The 23,012-nt window shown below is 38.7% G+C and overlaps 1 protein-coding gene across 2 annotated transcripts in view; it reads left to right on the top strand.

Moving 5' to 3' along the window:
• Positions 1-23,012, top strand: part of LOC110743170 (triadin-like) — a 137,336-nt gene that overhangs the window by 58,491 nt on the left and 55,833 nt on the right. For both annotated transcript variants that reach the window (XM_021937917.2, XM_021937916.2), the window contains exon 2: positions 9,040-9,249. In XM_021937917.2, the coding sequence (XP_021793609.1) occupies positions 9,040-9,249 (210 nt within the window). The remainder of the gene's footprint in view (positions 1-9,039; positions 9,250-23,012) is intronic.

Genomic DNA, 23,012 nt, shown 5'->3' on the forward strand with positions numbered 1-23,012 from the left:
AGGCACCTTCTTTTCAGGGCAGCAGGAAGGAGAAGTGCTGAGTGAGGGAGGGGGCAGAGCCCCTTATAAAGCCATCAGGTCTTGTGAGAACTCACTCATCACAAGAACAGCATGGGGAAACTGCCCTCATGATTCAATTACTTCCACTTCTTCTCTCCCTTGACACATGGGGATTATACGCATTACAATTTAAGATGAGTTTGAGTAGGCACACAGAGCCTAACCACATCAGAGGCACTCCTCTCCAACTCATTATATGAGGCCAGCATCATCCTCATACCAAAACTTAGCAGAGACAGAACAACAAAAAAGAAAATTTCATGCCGATATTCTTGATAAACATTGATGCAAAAATCCTCAACAAAATCTTGCAAACCAAATCCAACAACGTATCAAAAAGCTAATCGATCACTATCAAGTAATCTTCATCCCTGTGATGCCAGGTTGGTTCAATTTGATTCATCAAATAAATGGACCCAAAGACAAAAAACACATGATTATCTCAATAATCATGAAGAAAAGGGTTCTGATAAAATTCAACATTCTTTTATGTTAAAAACTCTCAATAAACGAGGTATTGAAGGAACATACCTCAAAATATTAAGAGCCATCTATGATAAACCCACAGCCAACATCATACTATGGGGTAATAGCTGGAAGCATTTCCCTTGAAAACCAGCACAAGAAAAGGATGCCCTCTCTCACCACTCCTCTTCAACATAGTATTGGAAGTCCTGTCCAGGCAAGAGAAAGAAATAAAGGGCATCCAAACAGGAATATAGAAAGTCAAACTATTCCTATTTGCACATGATGTGATTCTATATCTAAAAATCCCAATAGTCTTGGCCTGAAAGCTCCTTCAACTGATAAACAACTTCAGCACAATGTCAGGATACAAAGTAATATACAAAAATCAGTACCATTCCCATACACCAACAACAGCCAAGCTAACAGCCAAATCAGGAAGTCAATTCCATTCACAATTGCTACATACACACAAAAACCACCTAGGAATACATCTAATCAGGGAGGTAAAAGATCTCTACAATGAGAATTACAAAACAAATGGAAAAACATCCCATGCTCATGGTTAAAAATAATCAATATCATTAAAATGGCCATACTGCCCAAGGCAATTTATAGATTCAATGCTATTTCTATCAAACTACCAATAACATTCTTCGCAGAACTAGAAAAATATTTTAAAATATATATAAAGCCAAAATAAGGGCCCAAATAGCCAAGACAATCCTAAGCAAAAAGGAAAAAGATGGAGGCATTACATTACTCAACTTCAAACTATACTACAGGGCTACAGTGAGCAAAATAGCATGGTACTCATACAAAAACAGTCACATAGAACAATGGAACAGAATATAGGGCCCAGAAATAAAGCCCCACACCTACGACCCTCTGATCTTCGACAAAACTGACAAAAACAAGCAACGGGGAAAAGATGCCCCATTCAATAAATGATGCTGGGATAACTGGCTAGCCATATGCAGAAGATTGAAATTGGACAACTTCCATACACCTTACACAAAAATCAACTCAAGATGGATTAAAGACTTAAATGTAAAACCCAAAACTATAAAATCCCTGGAAGGCAATCTAGGCAATACCATCCTGAACACAGGAATGGGCAAAGATTTCATGACAAAGATACAAAAAGCAATAGCCACAAAGGTAAAAATTGACAGATGAGATCTAATTAAACTTAAGAGTTTCTGCACAGCAAAGGAAACTATCAACAGAGTGAACAGACAACCTACAGAGTGGAAGAAAATTTTTGCAAACTGTGTATCTGACAAAGGTCTAATATCCAGCATCTATAAAGAACTTAAATTAGTAAGAGGAAAACAAACAACTCCATTAAGAAGTGGGCAAAGGATATGAACACTTTTCAAAAGAAGATATATATGCAGCCAACAAACCCATGAAAAGAGCTCAATATCACTGATCTTTAGAGAAATGCAAATCAAAACTACAATGAGACACTATGTCACACCAGTCAGAACAGCTATGATTAAAAAGTCAAAAAATAACAGATGTGAGATCGCAAAGAAAAGGGAACACTTATACACTGTTGGTGGGAGTGTAAATTAGTTCAACCATTGTGGAAAGCAGTATGGTGATTCGTCAAAGAACTAAAAACTAAACTCGTTCAACCCAGCAATCCCATTACTGGGTCTATGCCCAGAGAAATAGAAATGATTGTACCATAGAGACACATGCATGCAAATGTTTTGCAGCATTATCACAATAGCAAAGACATGAAATCAGCCTACATGCTCACCAATGACAGATTAAATAAAGAAAATGTGGTACATATACACCATGGAATACTATGCAGCCATAAAAAGAACAAGATCTTGTCTTTTGAGGAAACACGGATGGAGCTGCAGGCTATTATATTTAGCAAACTAATGCAGGAACAGAAAATGAAATACCGCATGTTCTCACTTACAAGTGGGAACTAAACTATGACAACTCATGAATGCAAAGAAGGGAATGACAGACAATGGGTCCTACTTGAGGGTAGAGGGTGGCAGGAGGGAAAGGAGCAGGAAAAAAATAACTGTTGGGTAACGAAGCTTACTACTTGGGTGATGAAATAATCTGTACAACAAACCTCCGTGAAATGAAATCTCCCTTGACTTGCCATTTCCAAGCCACCAGAACTGTAAGAAATATTTGTTGTTGATAGCTACCTAGTTTATAGTATTTTGTCAAAGCAGCCTGAGCAAATGAAGACACTTGCTGTGATTTGCTAACCTACTTCTCAACAGTGTTAACGGCATATAACAGATGTTCCTTCTTATTTTAATTCCTGTAAATTAACTTTCCCCCTACCTTATGAAGTTTGCATTTTCTTTATTATTATTATTATTATTATTATTTTAAGTTTGGGAGTACATGTGCAGGTGAGTTATATGTAAACCCATGTGACATGTCGCCTGATACTTTTAACGAAAGCCCTACATTGCCACCCACTCCATCCACTGTTCCATTAAGTGAATTTCTTTTTCTAGTGGTGGGACTAGAAATGGAACCAGTCCTTGTTTCCCAGATCTCCCTTTCCTGGCAGTAGACCTTTACTGCTATGGTCTGAATGTTTATGTCCCTCCAAAACACACACTGAAATCCTCACTCCTAAGGTGATGGCATTAGGAGTTGGGGCCATTGGGGAGTGATTAGGTCAGGAGGGTGGAGTCCATGAATGGAATTAGTGACTTATAAAAGTAGCCTGGGAGAGACTCCTCACCCCTTCCACTTAATGGAACAGTGAATGGAGTGGATGGGTAGGAAGGAGTGCTGGATAATGTTAAAAAATAAATAAATAAATAAATAAAAATAAAAATAAATAAAAAAGAAAAACCATATATATATATATATCAACCTCAGCAGACATATTAAGTGGCAAAAACATCCTCTCAAATTGCATTATGATGATCATATCCCAAAAACCTGGGAGAAAAGGTGGCAATTTAGGGCTTTCATTAAAAGTGTCAGGAGACTAGTTTACATTTTGTAAACACTAGAATTGGTAAAAAAACATTTTAAGTTAAATAATGAATTTATTACTTTTGAGCTTTATCTGCCCAAGTGTCTTTCCACTTGAATTTCTATGAAGTTCTTATTTACATGCATGTGTTTTGGAACACAAACAATATAGCAAGGGTCACTCTTACATGTGATTGGGAATTATGTTCTTAATGTAATTTGGGAATAACACATATAATGTCATCAGTAGTATATGCTTCCTCTCTCTCATTTGCTCTACTCATCTTGAAAGAGAGATATAGCGTAAGAGTACTACACTAACCACATTACAGGGTGAAATGCAAAATTCATAATTAATGCTTTTATATAATGAGAATGCAATGTTTCATTTATACCATTCTAGAATGTAGGTGTCTTCCTTGAGCGTCCTGAAAGAGATTGCATTGTCAGCGTCCCATAGGAAAAATAAGGAATAACAATATGGAAGTGCACTTGGCAGTTTCTTCATCTGATCGATAAGGCATCATGCGGTTAAGTGACTTCTATCAGGATGCTTATGGCTTATTCTTCTTTGTATAACCTGACTCTGGAGCCAGTCTTTGGATCCATTATATAAGGAACCCCTCCTTTTACACTATAGGAAAGAGTCACATGGCCATTAAGTGAGATCCCTACTTCTTTTGAGGCTGATTCTGCCTGACAATCAAAATTTTGTATGAGATCAAAATGAATAGAATTAAAAAGTAGGCCTGGAAAGTGCTTCACATATCCTAGCTGCTCTGCTCCAATTCTGAGATACCAACTTTCAAGAAGCATAGCGCATGTCAAATTGCTCAGTAATATTTACCTCTCATTTTTCCTGCCATATCAATAACTAGCTCTTGTCATCTTTAAAGTGCTTCTCAAACATTAAATAATCTCAGATTACACACTCTGTTCTTTGCATTTATCTTGACCAGCTGTCAGAGAAGGCAATTTATTCCCTCTCAATTTTATTCCTCTTGGCTCTGTGTGGCTTTTGCAGTAAATTTGAATGGAAATTGAAAGGTACAACTTAATGTGTTTCATAACAAGGGCAACACATAATTTTCTTTAAGAAGGATGACCTTCAGATTACTTTCAAATTGCTTATAGCTTTGTGGTTGTATATTCAGAACATATTTTCATTACCTTTGAGTCATGATTAATTCTTAAGTGGAAATTTTGAGGGTGTGAAGATTTAAAAAAGGACAATGAAAAACATAACTTAGTATTAATTTATCATTTTCACCTATTTAATAGTTGTACCATAATTGGATTGGAAGGATCATGAAGTGAATAAAAATTTAGAATCCATATTATGTCAGTTGTTTAAAAAACATAAAATTCATTTTCAGCTCAGAGCTTGCATTTCTGAATATTTATGTTTTCTCAATTTTTTTATCAAAAAAAGGAAAATGTGTGTGTGCGTGTGTGTGTGTGTGTGTGTGTGTGTATATATATATATATAAATAAATATAAATTCATGTTCTGTTTTAAAGGCTTTGCCTTTTTATAATGTGACCAGGATTCAACTAATTTGTATCAAATCTCAGTAAAATTACTCCTTGAGTTTCAGTATACAAAGCAGGTGTGTGTGATACTGTTTACAGAAATAGACTCTAATATACAACTCAATAAAGTGAATCTGAAGTGCAAAAGCAATTCTTGTGTTCTCTGCTTAGTGCTAGTAGGAAGGCTTCCAGTGGTTAAAACACTGCAGATTACAACATATCAACTTTCAGGTGGGCCAGTCCTAAACACTCATAATTGGTTTACTTTGCTGCAAATCATTATTCCAAAGGTTTGATTCACTTGTAGCCCCACTTGGGTCTTCAATTGCATTTCAAAGCACTCCTATCATTCATCCATTTTCAGAACTACCATTAGGAGTGATGTGAATTTGGCACAATAATCAATGAGAAGATATTATATGACTCCTTTTACATTTTTCCTTCTTGAGCACCACCTCAAGTGCAGTTTGTAAAATCTGAGTTTTAGAGGTATTTTTTCATCTTGCTATCATTTTCACTAAATTGAGTTCATGAACCTTGAATATGTATTCCACAGTTTTTTTTCGGAAAAGAGATTTGTTGTCGCTATTGTTAATTCCTACCTAAAGTAATTTAAACATCTTAATTAAATTATTTTGCCCCTGATGTTCCTTATCAGCTTTTGAATTTTTTGAAAATATGGGGCTAAATTTATCATTGTTATCTAAAAAATAATTTAAAAACTAATTTTGTTTGGTTACTACTACCTATTAATATGTACTCTTGAATGCATTTGATTTTCTTTCCTGATTAGTCATAGAATTTCATGTTATTTATCTCATTTTTGTAAAGAGAAGGATAATATTATTTTATGACTAAAGAAACTAGAAGAGTAAAGTACTTAATTTTGCTGGCAGTGTTATTTCTTTCTCCAATACTTAAAAATTATCTTATAAACTGGATTTATATTACAAGCATCCTGTGTACATATCTGTTTGAAAGGTTCACATATTATTTTTCTAATTTAATGAATTCAGTTATAGTGATAATGTTTGCACCGTAATGAAATAACTCTATTTGCTATAGATCATCTTTCTTAATTTTGCTAATAGGGAAAAACAGCTTCTACTTATATGGATAAATTATACTCTATGTTCCTCTTTGCCTGTATTACAAGAAATAAATTAATTGAATGGACAGGATGCCAAGGAAGTCAGAGAATTCTTTTTTGATTCCCTGAAAATATCTTAGCCTAATATATGTGCTTATTAAATGGAAACAAATGCCTGCATCTATTGAAGAGCTGGTGCTTCCACCTTTGTTTCTGAGGTTAATCCTGCCTTTCGGGCCATTTCTTAGAGTGACATTGGTAGTTGTATTAAGAGTCACAGTTGTGCTGATAGCAATGAAGGTGATGATGTAATAAATGAATATAGTGGTGATGATAATAATGATTATGATGTAGTTCAGTAGTTGTTGCATTGTCACTTATTAAATGACTACCATGTACCAGGAAATGTGTCAAACAGTTTGCGTGAGTTATTTCTCCACCATCATACACCTGCAAATTGAGTCTTACCAATCTCACTTATCAGATATAGATGCTTCTCACTCAGAGATGTAGTGTAGAGTGACCTTCTAGCCATGTGGGTAATGCAGAGAGAAGCCAGGAGTTAATTCCAATCTCTTATCTATAATGCCCAAAGCATACATTTTTTGCTTGACTGTTTCCATGAAAAAGCTAGACATACCTGAAAGGAAGAGTTTTGATAGTAGAGCAAGAGACTGATGGAAAGAAGCACTTTAATTCCACCCTGACTTCAAAGAGCACAAAGGCTAAAATCTTCCAATTATTATTGGACACATTCTAAGAGAAACTACAGCAACTCTTTCCAGTTGGGTAAAATTTACTTTATGAAAAATGTTAAAGAAATTTGAAAATTTAGATTTTCTTATGTATCCATCACACAGAAATGTTGCAATTTTGAGATAAATAGTAACATTGAAAAAATGTAATCATGTATTTTATATTGAATCAAAGTTTTCTTTCTTGGCATGTAATTCTTAAATTATTATAGATAATGTGGTCTACATTTTAATCCCCCCCAAAATATGTTTTTTAACTGTGCTTTTGGCAAAAATATTTGGATTGGTAGAGTTTTGTTTTCCCTTAAATATTCAATTACTTACTTCACATCTGTGTAATTTGGGATTTTAAGTGCTATGAACATCACTTGAATTTTCTGCTAGGTCTTCAATTGTTCTTAAATGTAACATGAAACAGTTGTTTCAGATGATCTCTAAGTTACTTCTAGATTTAACTTTCTATGAGTTAAGAGTGGCCAAGATAATCAGACATGTCTTGTCTCCATCCAGGAGGCTTTCTAGCCATATGGTAGTATCAATTTTATAGAAGAAGAATGAGCTACAACATTATTAGATGTATGTTCCATATATAAAAATAGCATTAAAATAAAAGGTAAAGAGTCATCAAAAAAAGCCACATAAATATTAAAGTGTTACTATCTTATGTATATGTGTATGTATGCAATTTTATAAACCACTAAAAGGAGGTTTACAGAAAAATGGAGGAAAAACCCACAAGAAAAGAAATATCAAGGAAAAATAAATATATAAATAGCTCATTCCTAGTAATTGAATAACTGCAAATAAAACCCAAATCTTCTCTTATGTCATTGCAAAAATTTTAAACATCACTAATAGTATTGTCAAGGATAAGGTAATACAACTACTGGCATACACTATTTTCAAAAGATACTAGCTTTCAAATACGTGCGTGTATTCTCAAAGGTATAAAAGCGATTATGTTATTTGTCCCTGGAATTCTATATTTAGGACTTTCTCCTTAAGAAATAAATAACAGGCCGGGCGCGGTGGCTCAAGCCTGTAATCCCAGCACTTTGGGAGGCCGAGACGGGCGGATCACGAGGTCAGGAGATCGAGACCATCCTGGCTAACACGGTGAAACCCCGTCTCTACTAAAAAATACAAAAAACTAGCCGGGCGAGGTGGCGGGCGCCTGTAGTCCCAGCTACTCGGGAGGCTGAGGCAGGAGAATGGCGTGAACCCGGGAGGCGGAGCTTGCAGTGAGCTGAGATCCGGCCACTGCACTCCAGCCTGGGTGACAGAGCAAGACTCCGTCTCAAAACAAACAAACAAACAAACAAACAAACAAACAAAGAAATAAATAACAATATGTGCTGAGAAAATTTCTGCTCTGTCCCACAGTATAAAGCTTTTTGATTAAATTATGCACGGCCATAAAATTACATGTCATGAAGCCACTTAAGTGGTATTTTGAGAAATACATAATGGCAATAAAACACAGTTCTGATATATTGCATAGTATAAAAGTAAAAGACAATGTGCTAATGACTTGTCAAAACCAGATAAATCATATTTATATATTATATGTATGTACAGAAATATAGGTGCAAAATATTAACAGTGGTTATTTCTGGGTGGTGAGATTAAAACTGTCTATCTACTTATCTATTTATTTTGTTTTTGTATTTTTTGAATTTTCTCTCATGAAAATGTGGACTCTTAAAATCAGGAATATAAGAGTTACTGGATATAGTAAGATTTTCTAACATCATTCTCTTAGATCTACTGTGCCCCTACAAACAAACAAACAAACAAACAAACATGAATGACCTCATTAGATGACCTCACTAGATGGGTCAATTATGCAATTAAGTTAAAATATTCGGAAGAAGTTTTACCCAGTTGAACCATTTTATCACTTGTGTTGATTCTCCCTCAGAGGACTTGGGAGATGAGAAATGCTGATTGTATGAGCACAGGAGTTTTAGGGTGAACAGGAAATGCTGAGGAGAAAATAATGTGCTAGTGGGCAGGAAGGCTTTGTCCTGCCACTAAGGAGTTGTGTCTGTTCTAGAAAGTGGTATAAACAGGTTCAACTCATATAGTCAGTGCTCCTTTTCATCAATATTTAACGTGAATTTCTAAATTATATTTTCCTTTCTGAATGTTTGATTAGGAAATGCATCTACAACCACAACTGTGATAGACAGCAAAAATGGATCTGTGCCCAAATCCCCTGGAAAAGTGCTGAAGAGGACAGTCACAGAAGATATAGTGACCACGTTCAGCTCTCCTGCAGCCTGGCTTCTGGTCATTGCCCTGATAATCACGTGGTCAGCTGTTGCCGTCGTTATGTTTGATTTAGTGGATTACAAAAACTTTTCAGGTAAGATCCATGAAATTTGGCTTTAAAATTAAAATTAATTCAAATGGAAAGAAACAGTGTCCCCTCCAGTTCTTGTTTGGTTTCTCTTTCATCTTAGTGTGAGAAAGAAAGCACCTCACAAATGTGCTTGAGGATCACTGAAATCTGTTTCATTCTTCTCCTTTTCGTCCTGTTCCCTTTCTTTGTCTGGGGTACTTGTTGATTTCCAATGAAATTGATATCCTTATTTGCAAGAGCTGAACAAAGGCTGAATGTTGCAGTTCATCAAGATCATAGTTAAAAAGCTTGGGTGAAAATTTCATTTGGAACTGGTACTTTATCAAGCATTAATAAGGAATAATTTGTAGGTTTTACACTTGGCAATATAAAACCAAACCAATCGAAAAACTTTTGGACAAACGGAAAATATTTTAAAGCATTTTTTAAGCCCCGCTGTCATGTGGTCCTAAGCGTACTTGCCAGACAAACTCTTTGCTTCTCCCACCAAGCCATTCTATTTCGAGTTCCTGAAAATAAAGAGAGTTTTTCACAAAATTACATGTAATTGTTCATTTTTTGTTTAGTGATATTTTACATATTTTAAACTGTATTTATCTATTTTCACATATGATACCCTCTATTGACTGTGAGCTCCTTAAGGAAAGGAATCAGCCAAGTGCTCAGTAAATGTTAAATGACTATTGATGAGTTAACTTATTCTTATTACTTTTTTTACCATAAGCAAAAACATTTCATTAATATTTTAATGTATTCTCTCATATGTACTCTCCCCTCCCCTTTTTTCTTTCTCCAACAGGAGGAGAATCTGTAGGACCCAGACACTATAAATACTATTAGTTGTATTCTATATAGTCAGGGTTCTCCTATTTCTCATTACGGAATTTTACTCATTCAACAATTACTTATCAAATATTTACTCTTTGTGTCAGGAAATGGCTATGCCAGAGTTGTCAAGAAGAAATACAATATAAAATCATGAAAATATAGAACTCTTTTATTTGGGTTTATTGGCATAAAGGTGTGATATAGTTTGGATATGTGTCCCTTCTAATCTCATGATGAATTATAATCCCCAGTGTTGGACATGGGCCTGGCAGGAGGTGACTGGATCATGGGGATAAATTTTTTAGTGAATGGTTTAGTGCTGTCCCCTTGGTGCTGTCCTCACAATAGTGAGTTCTCATGAGATCTGGTTATTTAAGTGTGTGGCACCTTCCTCTTCCACTCTCTGCCTCTTGCTTCTTCTCTGACCATATGACATGCCTGCTCCTCCCTCTTCTCCTTCTACTATTATTGCAAGCTTCCTGAAGTCCTCCCAGAATCCAAGACACCAACATCATTCTTCCTGTACAGCCTGCATAACTGTGAGCCAATTAAACCTCTTTTGTTTATAAATTACCCAGTCTTAAGTATTTCTTTATAGCAATGCAAGAACAGCTTAATACAGAAAATTGGCAACAGTAGTGGGGTATTGCTATAAAGATACCAGAAAATGTGGAGAAACTTTGGAAATGGGTAATGGGCAGAGGTTCAAAGAGTTTGGATTGCTCAGAAGATAGGAGGAGGAAGGAAAGATTGAAACTTCTTAGTGACTGGTTAAATGGTTGAGATCAAAATGCTGATAGTGATATGAACAATGAAGTACATGCTGACGAGGTCTCAGATGAAAATAAGGAATGTACTGGAGACTGGATCAAAGGTGATGCACGGCCGGGCGCGGTGGCTCAAGCCTGTAATCCCAGCACTTTGGGAGGCCGAGATGGGCGGATCACGAGGTCAGGAGATCGAGACCATCCTGGCTAACACGGTGAAACCCCGTCTCTACTAAGAAATACAAAAAAAAAATAGCCGGGCGAGGTGGCGGGCGCCTGTAGTCCCAGCTACTCGGGAGGCTGAGGCCGGAGAATGGCGTGAACCCGGGAGGCGGAGCTTGCAGTGAGCTGAGATCCGGCCACTGCACTCCAGCCTGGGCTACAGAGCGAGACTCCGTCTCAAAAAAAAAAAAAAAAGGTGATGCACGTTATGCCTTAGCAAAGATCTTGGCTGCATTCTGTTCATGCCCTAGGGATCTGTAGAAGTATGGACCTGAGAGTAATGACCTAGTGTATCTGCTGGAAGAAATATCTAAGCAGCAAAACATTTAAGATGTAGTCTGGCTGCCTCTAACTAACAACCTATTCAAAGATGTGGAAACAAAAAAAATGACTTAAAGTGGAACTTATCTTTAAAGGGGATGTAGAGTATAAAAATTTGGAAAATTTGCAGCCTAGTCATGTGACAAAGAAAGAAACAGCGTTTTTTGAGAGGAATTCAAGCAGGCTGTGGAGAAACCACTTGCTAGAGAAATGTGCATAACTAAAAAGAAGCCACGTGCTGATAGCCAAGAAGATGGGAAAAGGGCCTTGAAAGCATTTCAGAGACCTTTGCAGCAGGCTTTCCCACCATAGGCCCAGAGGTCTAGGAGGTAAGAAGGGTTTCCTGGGTCAGGCTTAGGGCCCCACTACCCTGGCCAGCCTCAGAAGAGTGCTGCCTACATTCTGGATGCTCTGGGTCCAGCTGTGGCTTAAAAGGCCACAGGTGCAGATCAGCCTCCCGCTCCAGAGGGCACAAGCCATAAGCCTTTGTGGCTTTCATGTGATGTTAAGCCTGCAGCCATGCAGAGTGCAAGAGTTAAAGAGGCTTGGCAGCCTCCATCTAGATTTCAGAGAATGTATGGGAAAGCCTGGGTGCCCAGGCAGACGCTTGTTGCAGTGTCAGAGCCGGAACAGAGAACCTCTACTAGGACAGTGCAGAAGGGAAATGTGTGTTTGGGGGATCCAACCACACAGATTCCTCATTGGGGCATTCCTCTTGCACTCTGCATGTCTGCAGGCTTAACGTAAATAGGCAATATATAGTTTACTGTGTAATAGAGGCTCTTAAAATATACACAGTTGAAATGTCTATAATGTAAAGTATGACCTAGAGTTTTAAGTAAAAGACACTTGGTTACCTTACTCTACAAAATTTCATGTCCCTTGAGCTTGTATTGATTGAAGTATTTCCCTATCAGATGAAATGCTAGTAACATAGGCATTGTCCATAGAACTTAATTGCAGCGCTCCAATGGAAGCTCTACTGTGAACTATAAATATGCCTTATATTTAAGTAATCTAATCTAAAAATCTAATTATAGGTAGTTGTGTATTTTATACAATAAGAACAAATTCCTTTCAATGATAATTTCTGTAGTACATTTGTACATTGCTAACTTTACAAATATTTGATTTATATGCAATTCTTGAAATATGTGTATTATAAAAATGAAAGAATTATATAAATTATGGTTTCAACAACAGCTTTAAAATGTAAATTATACTATCATATTTAATGTTAATTTTGATAGACACAATTCAAACTTTTGCTAGGGATTAGTATTATCATGATGAATATTTTGTACTAGCTGATAATCTTTGGAATATGTAATTGTTAGTATTTACAAAACAAGGCTAGTGGGAAAAGAAATAAGCTGGAAATGATCTGGAAGGTCAGAAAGTCAGGGCAGCTGTCAGTTACTCTCTGGAAGTTTAGAAAAGTAGGTAAATGCTGTGAAGCCATGAAAAGGTTGTTCACAGAGAAATGAAAATCTGTTTTCATAAGCACATACTGTACTGGATTGAAAAGAACAATTCTCTTCTGGGCAACATCTACAAATCCCTATTTTCAGAATTCTGTCTGATTTATGCATATATTTGCTACTAGTGGGGGACATGCAGAATTGGCTTTTATTTGTGCATCACTTAGATAATTTGGGTTCATTCTTCAGCTCTATGAACCCATAAACTAACATGTCTAGGAACTTACATTTTCTTACCCCTGAAATGGGGATAACATCTTGCTTTGTATTCTGCAAAATTTTTGACTTTGATTCTTTTTATCAAATGAGACAAATTTTAGGGCACCAAATAAACAGACTAGAAAAGATATTTCACCTACACCACATTTCTTACTTAGTATAACATCCAAATAATATTCAAACAATACTATGTATATCTGTCAATGTTTGACACAATAGCTGAAAGCTACTCTGAATTACATAGAATAAGGGTTTATTATACCGTTTATGAATTCATGGTAGCTGATTAACCTATATAAGGCTGTTGTTGCAATGCATCTGGTGTTGAGTGGAAAGTAGGCACGGTGGAAACTGGGAAGGGAGGATGGATAGAATGGGAGGGAATTGGGACAAACTGAAACTGACAAGAACAAACTGGAAGACTTGTTTGTCTCTCACCACCACAAATTACAATTATGCGGATGAGCTGCAGGATAAATTGATGCCTTTCCCCCACGGAACTGCACGTGCACCTGGCCAGGATTTGGAGATGCTGAAGGAGCCAGCCCAGTGCGAGCTGGAGATGTGGCGGCTGTTGCCACACAACAAGGGCAGCTAGACTCTTTGGGATCACGAGTATGAGCTGCAAAAGCACCTGCCCTACACCAACTTCAGACAATAAATAATGGCTTCATTATTGCTACATTTTTGCCTTCCAAAACTTGCAAAAATGTCTTGTCTCCAACTGTTACCTGAAAACATACATATAAGGGAATTCTGGGAAGATAGTTCCAGCTTAGCGCTTTGACAGTGTACAAAATCTTCATATAGGACAACAATGTCATCTAACAGCTGAAAGAGGATACTTATGAGAGTGAAATGGAGAGCGATTAAGATTTACCTCAGGACATCAGACACAAACCAAGCCGTATGATCGCTCTGTTATCCACATTGACTTTAGTTCTCTCCTCAAAGAAGAATGTCTTTGGAACCCCTAAGTGGGGGGATGGGGGGACAGAGGAACATTGCTCTCTTAGTAATTGAGGCTAGGGAGTTACAAAGGCTGCTGGAGATCTTCCCTCCAAGCTTCCGCAGACTCAGCCAGAGAGACCACCCTCTCAGAAAATGAAGGGGTGTTTTGATAATGTATTCTGATCTTTTGGGGCCAGAATTTGTAGGCTTTGGTTGAAATTTCTTACACATTTCTTTTGCTTTATTTATGAAGTGACAACTTTCTCTCTAAACAATCAGCAGTGCAAACAAATAGGATTTATAAAGAAATGACTACAAACTAAGGTATTAGTGGATGTTGATGATTTTCCTCAAGGTCAGAATGCACAGCAATAGAGTGTGGTAAATCTCCTCCTTCCTAAGAACAAGGATCATCATTCATTAGCGTCCTCATCCATAAGAGGAAAACACTGTTATATGGTTGTACCAGCATGTCTCAAAGCGCATTTGGTAATTTTTGCAAGCATTCCACAAAATATACTTATTTCAAACCAATATTGTAAGAATTAAATACAATAATCTATGTAAAACATACGTGCCTGGCACATAGGAGAGACTCATTAAACGTAACTTTAATTTGAATCTTATTACCAGGAAGTAAGATCCGTAATCTGAGAAGAGAGCCAGCAAGGACATAATGGTAGGAACCATCAATTTCTTATGAAAAGTCTTGCAGACATCTCTTGATGTGCCTTTTAAATAGATTTTCTAATGAGGTGTGCCATTTATCTACTGCTCTTGGAAATTAATTTTCCTGACTTTTTTCTTTTCTTGGCACTTAGCCCAGTTAAGCAGGTGCACTGTTTGTCAGGCTATGAGTTTAGCAGAGTAAAATCATTTAGGGAAGGCCCAAAGTCAGTCAGAAAGTACAAATTTAACATTTAATTTTTTACACACACACACACACACACACAAATATGTTATTACTTTTTAGGAAACATGGAAGACTGAAATACTAAATGCAACATTTAGGACTCTATCAACTCTCATGTGTACTGAGTTTTCAAGAAGCACATTTTGTGTGTTTCTTATTCTGATTCAAGTCTTATCTCAAATCCCATATTTTCTGCTCACTGCCCCAGGCCTCTTTGGTTCTCTTGGTCATTACACCTAAAAAGATGCATTTTACTACCCAACTTCAGTCTGTCTATGAGTACCTGAAGGAAACAAAGAGTTCTATAATTCAATATTTCCCAGACTCTAATAGAAAGTGTATTGATTCTTCACGAAATGAGGAAAAAGATAAAGAAAAATGTATTCATTTTTAAGAAGTGTTCTTAATTCTTAGACTATATTGTGCCTACATTTTTAGTCTTAAAATTCTCTTTTGAAATTGTGGTAAAACCAGATATTGTTTTTATTATTGTTTCAATAAAGGCAAGAGCCTGAGATGGGAGAATCACTTGAGCCCAGGAGGCGGAGGTTGTACTGAGTTGAGATTGTGCCACTGCACTCAAGCCTAGGTGACAGAGTGAGACCCTATCTCAAAATAAATAAATAAATAAATAAATAAATAAATAAATAAATAAATAAAAATAAATAAAAATAAAATAAAAGCCCACAAAAAACAAAGTTTCCAAAATGAAACCTCAACTTCATTAAACAAATATGCATTAAATAATTAGGCAGAATATGTTAATTGCTGTAGTATCTCCTCTCCACTAATCTTATAAATTTATAATACAGTGATCTAAGTAAATCATCCAACTGGAGTAGTAAAATATTTTGACTTTTATGCTACCAGAAAATTATTTCTGTTGAATCTTAGCTTGGAAACAAATCTATGGAAATCTATAAACCTACAAAAACCATGTGTTCCCATTTCTTATTATATGCATAGATTCAAATCTTGTTTATATTTAACATGGATTTTTATAAGAAGAGAAAAGCAAATTCAATAGTCACACCTTTTATTTATATTTATTAATAAAAGTATAATATGATGCCCTAATTTTCATGTGGATACTTGACAGGGGTAAAAGAAGCCTGAGATATTTTTTAATTTTGCTTTGAAATATAAAGTGCCCGTTATTTGACATGGGTCTAGCCCCAGTTAGCTGGAAATATTCCAGGTTTAAACATCTGTCACACAATTTTGCTGGTAAAAAAGTTGGTTGATTGGGGTCATATTGAGTAAGAGAGGTGAAATATACATCTATTTGCATTCAGTAATGTTCCTTTTGCCTCAAGAAGTAACAGTTGAGTAACAACAAGAGTAATTTAGTTTTACATTACCATAAACTATGATATACTGAGATAACCACATAATTGTAACTGGGGATGCTTGCGTTTAATTTCATTAGGTCCCACACAAGTGCACATTTCTAAACTACTGAAGTAAGTTAATAGTAAAGATGAGTGTGGAAAAATTTCAATTGAGAAAGTTTTTTAAAGCAGAGGGAAAATGCCCATGCCTCAGATATTGAAAAGCAAGGATTGGAGCTACAATATGACTATTCAAATGTAGATTAGCAAAGTGACAGTCATTTCCTTCTGCAGTCAATAAAACAATTAGCTCACCAAAAGTGCTTTTAAATCAGGATCTTAGCTTTTCCTTTGGTTTAAAAGCATCTAAATATCCAACAATTCTTGCAGATGCAAGTATTTTATTTTTTCAAAATTGCAAATCAAATGGATTTTATCTTTTAGAATCCAATGTACTTCAGGAGTTTTGCATCCTACCCTTTATTTTATTTTATTTTTTTGCATGTGTCTCACTCTCTTAGTCTCTTTTGCTGATATAACAAAATACCATAAACTGGATGGCTTATAAACAGACATTTATTTCTCACAATTCTAGAGGCTGGGAAATTCCAGATCAAATTGCTAGCAGTTTTGCTATCTGGTGAGAGCCTACTTTCTAGCTCATAGGCTTCTTGCTGTGTCCTCACATCATGGAAGGGGTGAGCTCTGTTAGGCCTCTTTTATAAGGGCACTAATTCTGTTTGTGAGGGTTCTGCCCTTCAGGACCTAATTGCCTCCAAAGGCCACAACTCCAAAAACTATCTTGCACAGTTCACTCACATCCCTATGAAGAGACCACCAAACAGGCTTTGTGTGAGCAACAAGGCTGTTTATTTCACCTGGGTGCAGGCGGGCTGAGTCTGAAAAGAGAGTCAGCGAAGGCAGATGGGGTGGGGCCATTTTATAAGATTTGGGTAGGTAAAGGAAAATTATAGTCAAAGGGCAGTTGTTCTCTGGTGGGCAGGGGTGGGGATCACGAGGTGCTCAGTGGGGGAGCTTTTGAGCCAAGATGAGCCAGGAGAAGGAATTTCACAAGGTAATGTCATCAGTTAAGGCAGGGACCGGCCATTTTCACTTCTTTTATGGTGGAATGTCATCAGTTAAGGCAGGAACTGGCCATCTGGATGTGTATGTGCAGACCACAGGGGATATGATGGCTTAGCTCGGGCTCAGAGGCCTGACATTCCTGTCTTCTTATATTAATAAGAAATATAAAACAAAATAGCGGTAAAGTGTTGGGGTGGCGAAAATTTTTTGGGCAGTGGTATGGAGAGATAATGGGCAATGTTTCTCAGGGCTGCTTCAAGCAGGATTAGGGACGGTGTGGCAACCTAGAGTGGGAGAGATTAAGCTGAAGGAAGATTTTGTGGTAAGGGGTGATATTGTGGGGTTGTTAGAAGAAACATTTGTCATATAGAATTATTGGTGATGGCTGGGATACAGTTTTGTATGAATTGAAAAACTAAACGGAATAAGAGAAGGAGAAAAACAGGTATTAAAGGATTAAGAATTGAGAGAACCCAGGACATCCAATTAGAGAGTGCCCAAGGTGGTTCAGCATCATTACTTGCTTGGTTGGTGAGTTTTTAGGCTCTATCCAAGTTTTTGGGGTGCAGTTCAAATTGGGCTGGTGTCTGGAATGAGACTGGGGCCTAATAAAAAGGAATGTCCATACAGGAGCTCAAATGGGCTATACCCTGTAGCATTCTGAGGACAGGCCTGAATTCTGAGAAGGGAAAGCAGTAAAAGTATTGTCCAGTCCTTTTTAAGTTGGTGGCTGAGCTTGGTGAGGTGTGTTTTTAAAAGACCATTAGTTCATTCTGCCTTTCCTGAAGATTGAGGACGGTGAGGTGTATTAACGTTTCACTGAATTCCAAGAGCCTGAAAAACTGCTTGGGTGATTTGACTAATAAAGGCTGGTTCACTATTGGACTGTATGGAGGTGGGAAGGCCAAACCAAGGAATTATGTCTGACAGAAGGGAAGAAATGACCATGGTGCCTTCTCAGACCCTGTGGGAAAGGCCTCTGCCCATCCACTGAAAGTGTCTACCCAGACCAACAGTTATTTTACTTTTCTGACTCGAGGGATGTGAGTAAAGTCAGTTTGCCAGTCCTGGGCAGGGACAAATCCCCAAGTTTGGTGTGTAGGGAAGGGAGAGGGCCTGAGAAGTGATTTCCTTGAGGATAGATTTCCACGATGGAAAGGAAATGAGAGGTTCTAAGAGGCAGACTAGCGGCTTGTAACCTACATGGAAGAGGTTATGAAATGATGACAGAATAGAATGGGCCTCTGAGGCTGGAATGGGATATTTCCCTTGGTCCAAGAACCATTTGCCTTATGTGGGAAGAGATTGATAGGTGGAAGTTTCAGTGGGGGAGTGACCAGATGAGAAGGAGAAAAGCCGCCATGAGGGCTAGTAGTTGAAATGCTAGCTGGTTTTTTAGTTACCTTATCAGCATAAGCATTGTCCTGATGATGGGATCTAATGCCTTTTGATGGCTGCTTTTTTAGCTACCTTATCAGCATAGGCATTGTCCTGAGTGATGGGATCTGAAGCCTTTTGATGGCCTTTGCGCTGAATGACTACAGCTTCCTTTGGAAGTAAATCGACTTTGAGAAGCGTTTTTATTAAAGAGGCATTAATGATGGAGGACCCTTGCATAGTGAGGAAATTTCTTTCTGCCCATATAACAGCATGGTGGTGCAGGATATGGAAGGCATATTTAGTCAGTATAAATATTGACATGTAGTCCCTTTGCAAGAGTGAAGTCCCTAGTTAAGGCAATGAGTTTGGCTTGCTGAGAGGTAGTTGGGGGGGAGAGCAGAAAGTATATGCGTCAGGTGTGAGGAAGAAAATAGATTTTGGAAGTTATGAGAACTGTAGAGAGTGAGTTGAGCACAGTTGGTGATTTTGAGGTCCTCTAAAAGTATTAAAGCAGTGGCAGCCACTGTACACAGACATGAGGGCTAGGTTAAAACAGTAAGGTCAAATTGTTTGGACAGAAAGGCTACAGGGTGTGGTCCTGGCTCTTGTGTAAGAATTCTGACTTGACTGAAGTAATGGGGGCTGTATGTGAAGATTTGCAGCAGTACAGCCCAGGTAATTTGCTGAGCCTGATGGGTGTCAGGGTCAGTCCAAGTGAAAGCAAAGAGAGGTTGGGATGATGGGTGCAAAGGAATAGTAAAGAAAGCATGTTTGAGATCCAGAACAGAATAATGGGTTGTGGATGGAGGTATTGAGAAGAGTATATGGTTTGGCACCATGGGGTGGACAGGCAAAACAATTTGGTTGATAAGGTGCAGATCCTGAACTAACCTGTAAGACTTGTTCAGTTTTAGGACAGGTAAAATGGGGGAATTGTAAGGGGAATTTATAGGCTTTAAAAGGCCATGCTGTAGCAGGTGAGTGATAACAGGTGTTTACCCTTTTAAAGCATACTGTGGAATGGGATATTGACATTGAGCAGGGTAAGGGTGATTAGGTATTAATGGGATGGTAAGAGGGGCATGATCAGTCACCAAGGAGGGAGTAGAGGTGTCCTGTACTTGTGGTTTAAGGTGGGGAGATACAAGGGGAAGATGCCAAGGGGGCTTTGCGTTGGGAAGAAGGGTGGCAATGAGATGTGGCTATAGTCCAAGAATAGTCAGGGAAGCAGATAATTTGGTTAAAATGTCTCGGCCTGATAAAGGAACTGGGCAGGTGGGGATAACTAAAAAAAGAGTGCAGAAAAGAATGTTGTCCAAGTTGGCACCAGAGTTGGGGAGTTTTAAGAAGTTTAGAAGCCTAGCCGTCCATACCCACAACAGTTATGGAGACAAGGGAAACAGGCCCTTGAAAAGAAGGTAATGTGGAGTGGGTAGCCTCCGTATTGATTAAGAAGGGGACGGACTTACCCTCCACTGTGAAAGTTACCCAAAGCATCTGTGATGGTCTATGGGGCTTCCGAGGCAATCGGGTAGTGTCAGTCTTCAGCTGCTAAGCCAAGAAGATCTGGGAAGGAGTCTGAGAGTCTTGGGCCAGAATTCCAGGGGCTTTGGGAGTGGTTGCCAGGTGAGTTGGCCAGTCCGATTTCCAGTGGGGTCCTGCACAGATGGGACATGGTTTAGAAGGAATCTGGGGCTGCAGGCATTCCTTGGCCCAGTGGCCAGATTTCTGGCACTTATAAGCAAGCTCCTGGGGGAGGAGGTTCTGAAGGAACCCCTGGCAGCTGTGGTTCAGGCATTTGGAGCTCTTGTGTTCTGGAGATGTGGCTGAGGTTTGTCTCACAGTGGAGGCAAGGAATTGCAACTCAGAAATGCATTGCTTGAAGGCAAGGTTAATTAAGTCCTGTTGTGGGGTTCGAGGGCTGGAATTTAATTTTTGGAGTTTTATTTAATATTGGGAGCAGATTGGGTAATAAAATGTATATTAAGACAGCCTATTGACCTTTTAGGGTCTAGGGCTGTAAAGCGTCTCGGGGTTGCTGCCAAACGAGCCATGAACTGGGCTCGGTTTTTCATATTTGATGAAAAAGAGCGTAAACACTAACTGATTAGGGATAAAGAAAAAGGAGCATTAACCTTGATTGTGCCTTTAGCTCCAGCCACCTTTTTAAGAGGAAATTGCTGGGCAGGTGGGGGAGGGATAGTCGTGGAACAAAACTGTAAGCCAGATCAGGTGTGAGAAGGGGAGGTGATAAAAAGATTATAGGGTAGAGGAGTGGAGGCTGAGGAAGAATTGACACCTAGCTTGGCCTGGCGATGAGCAGCCTGCGGAGGAGGGGAGAGGTCAGACGGGTCTGTATAAAAGGAAGATTGGAAAGAGGAAAGACTCAGAGGAAGACTCAGAGACGCTTGGGGTTGGGACTGAGGGGACAGGCAGGAGGAAAAGAAGGAAGATTTGGGAAGAGTTGCATTGGGAACAGAGACTAGGGAGGGACTGATATGTAAAAGAGTGCCTGTATGTCGGGCACCTCAGACCGCTTGCCCATTTTATGACAAGAATTATTTAGGTCTTGTAGGATAGAAAAACCGAAAGTGCCATTTTCTGGCTCGTTAGAACAACTGTCTAGTTTGTATTGGGGTCAAGTGGCATTGAAGAAGAAAAGAAGGCATTTAGGTTTTAGGTCAGATGTGAGTTGAAGAGGTTTTAAGTCTTTGGGAACAAAGGCTAAGGGAGAAGAGGGAGGAATGGAGGGTGGAAAGTTGCCCATAGTGAAGGAGGCAAGTCCAGAGGAAAGAGAGAATAGAGACACGGAGAGAAGGGGTGGAGGGTGCTTACCCCCCCAGGAAAGTGGAGAAGGGGTAGAGACACAGAGAGAAGGGGTTGGGGGGTGCTTGCCCCCCAGAAAGGCGGTGCTTGACGCTAATGGTGAAGGACCAAGGCAGGCGTCCCCGCGTGGTCAGACACCTCTGAAACGTGGGTGAATAATCAAGCAGGTGTCCCCGCGTGATTAAACATCAAGGGAAGACTGTCCTCCTGAGTCCGTGACCGGCGCCAGAGTTTTGGGTTCACGGATAAAACACATCTCCTTTGTCTGTACCAGAAAAGGAAAGGAACTGAAATTAAGAGAAGGGAGAGATTGGAGTGTGGCGCCAAGATTGAAAGGAGAAAGAGGTTGAAGGATAGTGAGAGAGGTTGGAGAAGAGAGTAAAAAGAGGCCGCTTACCCGATTTAAAATTGGTGAGATGTTCCTTGGACTGGTTAGTCTGAAGACCAGAGGTCGTAGGTGGATCTTTTTCATGGAGCAAACAGTAACAGGATAGGGGATTGATCTCAAGGGAGGTCCCCGATCTGAGTCACAGCACCAAATTTCACATTTCACTCACGTCCGTGTGAAGAGACCACCAAACAGGTTTTGTGTGAGCAACAAGGCTGTTTATTTCACCTGGGGGCAGGCAGGCTGAGTCTGAAAAGAGAGTCAGCGAAGGCAGATGGGGTGGGGCCATTTTATAAGATTTGGGTAGGTAAAGGAAAATTATAGTCAAAGGGCGGTTGTTCTCTGGTGGGCAGGGGTGGGGGTCATGAGGTGCTCGGTGGGGGAGATTTCGAGCCAGGATGAGCCAGGAGAAGGAATTTCACAAGGTAATGTCATCAGTTAAGGCAGGGACCGGCCATTTTCACTTCTTTTGTGGTGGAATGTCATCAGTTAAGGCAGGAACTGGCCATCTGGATGTGTATATGCAGGTCACATGGGATGTGATGGCTTAGCTTGGGCTCAGAGGCCTGACACTATCACTTTGGTATTTGGATGTCAACATATGGATTTTTGTGGGGGCATAGACATTTAGATCATAGAACTCACTAAAGGAGAGGGACAGACTGGTCATTTTAGTCTAATATTGGTATTATCCAGAAGTCATAAGGAGAGAGAATGAGTGAGAGTTAGAGAGAGAGAGAAAAGAAAAAGAAGAAGAAAAAGAAAGAAGGAAGATGGAAGAGGAGGAGGAAGAGAAAGAGGAGGAAAGAAAGAGAGACTGAACAGGAAAAAAGAGGAAAAAATTACATTGCAATTAGAATTTTTGTAAAATCAATCCTCCAAGTGAGGTTAATATTAGAAGCACTATGGGTATTTTATTAACCCAATTTTTTTTATTATACTTTAAGTTCTAGAGTACATGTGCACAATGTCACACGTATACATATGTAACAAACCTGCACGTTGTGCACATGAACACTCCTCAAAACATGTTGGTGTGCTGCACCCGCTAAC

This window comes from Papio anubis, chromosome 6 (assembly GCF_008728515.1).
Source record: "Papio anubis isolate 15944 chromosome 6, Panubis1.0, whole genome shotgun sequence".
NCBI lineage: Eukaryota > Metazoa > Chordata > Mammalia > Primates > Cercopithecidae > Papio > Papio anubis.